At 43.5% G+C, this 7,040-nt stretch overlaps 1 protein-coding gene across 1 annotated transcript in view; it reads right to left on the reverse strand.

Annotated features, from left to right (window-relative positions):
* pde6a (phosphodiesterase 6A, cGMP-specific, rod, alpha) overlaps nucleotides 1–3,143 on the reverse strand; it is a 24,420-nt gene extending 21,277 nt beyond the window's left edge. Inside the window, exons 1-3 of the mRNA XM_005741222.1 lie at nucleotides 3,078–3,143; nucleotides 2,414–2,784; nucleotides 2,013–2,154 (exon numbers count right to left, since the gene is read on the reverse strand). Of these exons, the coding sequence (XP_005741279.1) occupies nucleotides 2,013–2,154; nucleotides 2,414–2,742 (471 nt within the window). The 5' untranslated portion in view covers nucleotides 2,743–2,784; nucleotides 3,078–3,143. The remainder of the gene's footprint in view (nucleotides 1–2,012; nucleotides 2,155–2,413; nucleotides 2,785–3,077) is intronic.
* Between the last annotated feature and the right edge of the window lie 3,897 nt (nucleotides 3,144–7,040).

Consider the following 7,040-nt stretch of genomic DNA (forward strand, 5'->3'; position numbering starts at 1 on the left):
TATCCGGTTGTTCAGTCTGACGTCAGTAGCCGTGTCTGGGCCTAAACTCCGCTGCAGGTCCATATATCAAACGATCACTATGGCATTACTGAGAGTTGAAAAACTGTCTAAAGTCTTTCATCTTTAATAAAATGATCAGCGTTCTGCTCTACCAGGTGTAACGATTGAGTTTAGCATCCAGGCATCCATGAAAACGGAATTTATGACATTTAACGGAGTTAGAAGTTAGCAGGAAGTTAGCTCGCTAGCTTCTATCTAAATACAATATAGCATGTCCTGACTGCGGGATTTTGGAAACAAATTCAAACATACAGCTCTGTTATCACTTCCAGCATAAATGAAGACAGAAAACTAAACAGCAGTGACGTTTGTAGGGTTACTGAAGTTGGGCTAGCTGGTATATAATGATGTCCTACGTTACCGCTAGCGACACAGCTATGTTAGCATAATATGAACAAGCTAACTTTTTTTCCACTCGATAAAAGTTAACGTGAGTGTTTTCGGTGGTCAGGAACAAATGTAATCGCATGGCAGGATGCTGTAAAAGGACAAAACTTCAGCCAGAAGAACAACTGAGATAATCCATCCACAATACGAGGTTAGTCATTCATATACTGCTGCATGGGCTGGGCTGTAGTTACACCCTAAGGTTTTAAAAACTGAGCTTAAATAAATGATTAGCGGTAATAAAAGCCGAGGGAGGTCAGCAGTGATCACTGACTGTTTTAGGAGCTTTTTGAGATCAAATATAAGAAAATACATAACATCACAAAAGCCATATTAAACGCAGACTACTTTAGACCCGGAAGTAGGATTTGTCGCGTCATCACTGAACAACCGGATAGTAATCAGCCACAACTATTTGCGGATGATAAAGGATTCAGAAAGTTTATTCATGCAGGTCCATATGACAGAGAATATGCATCTTCTTTTTGTTTTCATATTTTAATTTATATTTAATTGTGTTATGGTTTGCAGTGTTTTGTGTTGTTTCACTTTAAATTTGTTAAAAGAAAAAGCTGAAAATTTAAATAGTTAAAAATTGAAATGTGAATAGTTGGTTTTTGTATTATATGATTTATTTATTACATTTTATATGGAGTGAAAAAATAAAAGTATATTTACGGTGGCCCCTACAGACAAAAGACAAAAACTCCAAAACATGTAAAAACTCAGAAGCACGTAAAACCTCAAAACACGTACAAAACACAACAGAAGTGTTCCAGGATGTTAGGCGCAGTGTTGAGCTTTTGTTACCTAGTGGCTACACAAGCCAGCAAGTACCAACAACCGGATTTGGTGTGTGGTAGTAACAGGTAAATGAACTTTTTTTTAAATTATTTGAATATATATGAGTGCTTGTGTATAAATACACAAACAATACACATATGCTTTCAATTATGTAATTTAAGTGATCTAGGTAGCTCTGTTTTGGAAGTTCAGTTCATGCTAGAAATGTGTTTTGGAGTTTGTACGTGTTTTGTCTCTAGGGGCCACCGCATATATTTATATATAAACATATATAAATAAAACCACTTTTTTTTACATTAGTAATTCCTTTTGTGCATAATTTTATATTATTGTTAATAATAAATTAATTAAAGCAACAAAACAACCTGAAGAGCCGGTTCGGAGCTGAAAGAGCCGGCTCTTTTTAGTGAGCCGAACCGAAAGAGCCGGTACTCTAAAAAGAGCCGGAAATCCCATCACTACTGTCTGTGCTACTGACTGTCCACGCTGTAGTTTGCTGCTAAATTAACTGCTATTACTACAAATAACTGGAGTCATAACTGCATTAATTCCCTCTGTTTAAACCAGTCGTGAGTTCTTTTACATGCTTTCATAAAGTGAACGTGTATCTGAGAGGATTTCCTCTTAGCTAAACAGCCACATGCTGCTTTTAGGCTCTAGATGTTTTTGGGGACTTTACTTCATATGTGATGGCACAAAGATGAAGGTTTCCAATCGACCAATCAATCCCCCATAAAGACTACTTTGGGGGGGGTTATTACCTGTGACACATCAGAAATGTTGACCATCTTCTTGCTGGTGGCCACGTGGCCCACGATGCCCATATCCAGCGGGTACACGATTTCACTGTCGGGTTGCACGAGGCACTCGTCAAAAATGGCGTCTTTATGAACGTTGAACAACCTGAAGGTAAATATGGAGACAGAAACGTGACCCAGGGTGACCAGGCCCTCTCTGACCTCACTAAGTGCTGGAAAGAAGGAAATCCCAGTGTGCTCCGTCACTGGTTCCTGAGGAGGAAGCTTGACCTCCGAGATAATAAACATGTCCAAGCTTCATGCTTACATTTAAAATCTTTCAATTGCCCCAGGGGGACAAATAAAGCTATCAGCATCGCTGCTACCTGCACTGCTTTCAGACACTGAAGTGGGTCTGCAATCACCTGGTGGCGAGCTCAGCGACGCCGTTCCTCTGCCGGTACATAAAGAGACTCATGCGATCCACCCGCAGCATGAAGCTGAGGTGCTTCATCAGCCTGAAAACGGACTTCTCCATGTTCAGGTTATCCTGGATGTCACGCACCAGATCGATGAGGATCTCGCTCTCATCCACCATCGTCAGCTCATGAAACGTGCTAATGTTTACTGCCGTCTTGCGGTTGGGATCCAGCAAGTCCGAGATGATCTTAGGCCGGAAGTTCATGTCAAAGTACTGCTTGGCAAACTGCGGGTTGGCATCGAGGAACTGCTCTGCTGCTGCTGCATCCACCATGATTACTGCTGACAGGGGGCAAAGCTGATTGGAGGAGTGCTTCTACGAAAGACAACAAGTAGCAGATGAGTTTAATACTGAGAGAAATATAATTTCGTGCAACAGAAGAAGAAGAGAAACTGGATTTGTTTCTGGGCTGAAGCCAAAACAATGAGCTAAAAGATGCTGAAGGGCCTTTGGCTTTTCTCAGCATTTTACTCTCAGATATGACAAGAATACAGAATGTGGTGTGAAAAGCTGGCATCACCATCCTTGCTCTGCACATACTTTTATCAATCAAACCATAAAATAACATAACAATGTAAAAACAGTTAGCAAGAATAAGGCGGCTGTACCTGTGAAAGTCCTCCTGCTGTCTCCGGCTAATCCGTCTGTGCTGCAGATGTCTGAGAGGAGAGAAAGGATTACAGGGATGGTTTTAAATGGTCATGTGTGGACATAAGCCTGTGTCCAATTACATCTTGGGGATTATATGCCTTCCAGTGTTCAACTTCTTTCTGTGTCTCAACAAAACTCTGCTAACACTCGCTGATCTTCTTCAGGACCAAGAAAATTAATATTTCTCCAGTTTTCCGTTTACTGGACGGTTTTTGGTTCATGCATCCAACCAAAGGCCTCATAACACACTTCATGAGTCAGCCACACGCACATTTAAACTACCACTCAGCATCGACTGACCAACGCACATCATTTCAGAATAACTTTGCGAGGTTCAGTTTTCAGTTTGAGCCTTGAAGGACTGAATGTTCTCAAGTATTTTAGTGGGAAAAAAACTCTCAATCGTCTCTTTCAGTGTAACCACATTCCTCTGAAACGCACTCAGACGTCAGTGTGTCTCAGCATAAAGAAGCAGTGTATGTATGACCTGACACACCAGCAGCACACGTGCTGTGCCGGCACACGGAGTCCTCGGTGTGCTGCAGGACAGTTTAAGGTTAACCCTTGTGTGGTGTTCGTATTTTTGTTACTCAGCCAGTGTTCATGGGTCTGGTGGACCCGCTAGAGTTTTGGCTTTCCAAATTAACACTATCAAACAATTTTATGTTAAATTACTCAACAGATGTTTACTTCATCCCAATTACAAGACATATGAACAGCAAACATGGTTAATTTTTTCCCTTTACCTTTGTTAGATCACATTTATGAATTAATGTGCTTCTCGTTTTTCTTTTATATAAAATGTTATAAATAAATCAGTTATAATCAAGTGGAGTGAGTGGAAAGACACAACACATTTACACGTGAAAAAATAATTAATTGTTAAATTTTTCTTTTGAAAAAAACTGAACACGGGTCTCACAGACCCGAACACCATACAAGGGTTAATGGGGACGCGAGACCAACGAAGACAGGCCGGACACAAACTATGTGAGTAAGTCTGAGCGTGCTCAGATACACAGATCACATGACCCGTGTGACATGCAGTGAGTGGAAAAGCTGGACAGTCAGGGACGTGTCTATCTTTCCATTTCTCTGATTTCTTATCAAATGTTCAAATTCACACGCGGTGTGCTGGAAAGGAGAAACAGGTCCCTGAATCACCTGCGTGTACTGCAGGGTGTGTATGCACGTGTGCCACTCGTTCTGTCTGAGAACACGTCAGCGAGCTGACGGCGGACGTGTGAGCTCTCTGAATGCTTTGTGTTGGGTATCATGTTTCCTCTCTGACCTCTGACTCTGAGGTGAGAATTTTGGGGGACATCATTTGTCTCCCCAAATTCTGCAGCTTTCACAGACAGCGAGTTTGAACTCTGAGTCTGCTTTAACTTCGCGATGCCCACCCAGTGTGGTCACGACACAACCCCCGTCAGCCTTACACAACTGAGGACAAAATGAAAAGAAAGAGCTGAACCAGGTTTGCTGCGAGTACAGTCATGATGACTGACAGATATCCGTGTGTTTGTAATAAAAGCATCCAGCTCTTCTGGCCTGACGACTGTAGGGTGATATTTTTCACTTATCCTTGGACTCCAGGCGATTAGCGCATGCCTCACACCCACAGACTGTAAATAACAATGCAAACTTCTTGAACTCATGCCAGATCAAATAGCTGTAAGAACCTGTAACAGGAGCTGTACTGCCCATCCCCACTTCTAGTGGGTTGAACCTGAGATTCTGCCGTGTTTGAATCCAGGAGGACACGACTGTAAGAAAGAGGAACAAATTTTTAGGAGCTTCAGTTCACAGACCAACGAGACAAACGAGGTGGATCAGAATACTTTAATATCAAAGGAAATTCATTTGTCATTATTAGGTAACAAAAAAACAAAAACTAAAAAAAACTTCCACTAGAAAACAGGGAAAAGGGGCGGAGTCTAGTGATGTGTCAGAACAGTCAATGGTCAGAACAGTAGGAACCTGTAGATGAGTGCAGGTGAAGAGGCACAAACATCATTTCTACATGTTTCTGAGGGAGTGAAGCACGTCCACACACGGTAAGTGTTTCCAGGGTTCATTGTCCTGCTGGAGCTCCATCTCAGCCTTTGGTCGCTGACAGTTCACCTGGCCGTGCTTCGCCAGTATCCTGGCAAACACAGGTGTGAGTTTTGACCTTTTCTTTAAGAAAAGGTGAAGCTATTAGATCTGCTGCCCCCTCCTGATCGGGTCTCGGGACAGTCAGGCTCATCAGTAACTTTGCGCATGTACGCAGCTCGTGTGACGTAACACGCTCCGTTCCACGCCATCACGCACGGAGTTGTGGCGGGGCGGAAAACAGATCCGCTGCGGGATTGGAGCGGACGGTGAGCGGCAGGGACGGCTCATATGGACTCGGTACCGGCACCGGGATCCAGCTCAGGTGAGTCCCCGCGCGAGTGAACGCCGCCTTGCTCCCGGTGTGCTGCGGGTTCGCGTGCGTGCGGCAGCTCGCGCTCAGGTTTGTTCCTGTCCACGTTTACACTGTTTACAAAGGAGCCATTCACGCCGGTGTTCACACCGGCTCCCCTGAGCCCCCACGGGAAGTGACAAGCCTTTGAAAACGGCGTCCTCGTTTCACCGTGACGCTCAGTAACGTTCTGCTCATCACACAACACAGCGCGCCGCCGTACTTCGTGACGTCACCGCAGTAGTCCGCTCGTGCCACGCTCTCACACCGGCTGTCCAGGTGAGGCAGAGGCACGCGTGCACCTGGATCAGTCAGCGCAGGGAACACCGGGACCCTACGTGCCTGCGCGTGCACACCGGCAGCGTGCACCACCTGTAACCCGATTAGCACGTCACACCGTCAGATTCCGCTGCTGCTCACGGAGGGTGGAGGTGCTCAAAAGGCCTTCATCATGATGATGTTGGTGTTTTGTGTGAGTTAGTGAGAGAGAGTGTGAGAAGGAGTGTACTACGTTTACAAATCTTTGTGGGGACCAACATCCTGGGGACAAAGTGTCCGTCCTCACGAGTTTGAAGGTATTTTTGACACTACACATGTGGTTTTAGTGTCATTGCTACAGTTGTTGTTACGGTTATAGTTAGGTTCAGACTCAGGGTTAGAGTACGCGGCTGGGGAAAGCATTATGTCAACTAGATGTCCCCGCAAAGATACGAAAACACGAATGTGTGTGTGTGAGAGCGAGAGTGAGCATGTGTGTGGTGGGAAGCGGAGTAAGTTACCTCCATCATCACCAGTCAGAGGGCGATGGTTAATCATCCTGGTTCAATAATGTCACAAGATACCGATAACATTAAAAATAAGAGACAGATAACGATAAAAACAAAGTTAACCATTAAAAATAAAAGGGAGATAACGACTTAAAAAAAGAGAGATAACGACTTAAAAAATTAAAAGGAGAGATAACAATTCAAAATAAAAGACAGATAACGACTAAAAAAATAATGATAAAAAAGAGCTAACGGTGAGAAATAAAAGAGAGATAATGATTACAAGTAAAAGGGAGATAATGATTATAAAAATAAATGAGAGATAACGCAAAATTTAGAGCAGCAGTGTCTGTAACATGCAGGAGGAATGGTCAAGAGCCTGAAGGAGAGAATTCTTCAAATTGCAGATGAATATCCAACTGTGACAAACATTGTTCTGCATACAGGGTCAAATGATGTGTCCAAACAACAGTCGGAGGTTCTGAAACGGGACTGTACTGGATTACTAAATACTGTAAACTCTCTGAATGCAGCTGTATTCATCAGTGGACCTGTACCGCCCGTCAGAGGAGGAGACGAGAGATTCAGCAGGTTGTTTACACTGAATAAATGGCTTATATCAGCATGTGCTGACCACTCAGTGCATTTTATCAACAACTTTAATATTTTTTGGGAATGCAGGCATCTGTTTAACCCTTTAAGACCTA

Source organism: Pundamilia nyererei, unplaced genomic scaffold, assembly GCF_000239375.1.
Source record: "Pundamilia nyererei isolate P.nyererei 1_Seehausen unplaced genomic scaffold, PunNye1.0 scaffold00108, whole genome shotgun sequence".
NCBI lineage: Eukaryota > Metazoa > Chordata > Actinopteri > Cichliformes > Cichlidae > Pundamilia > Pundamilia nyererei.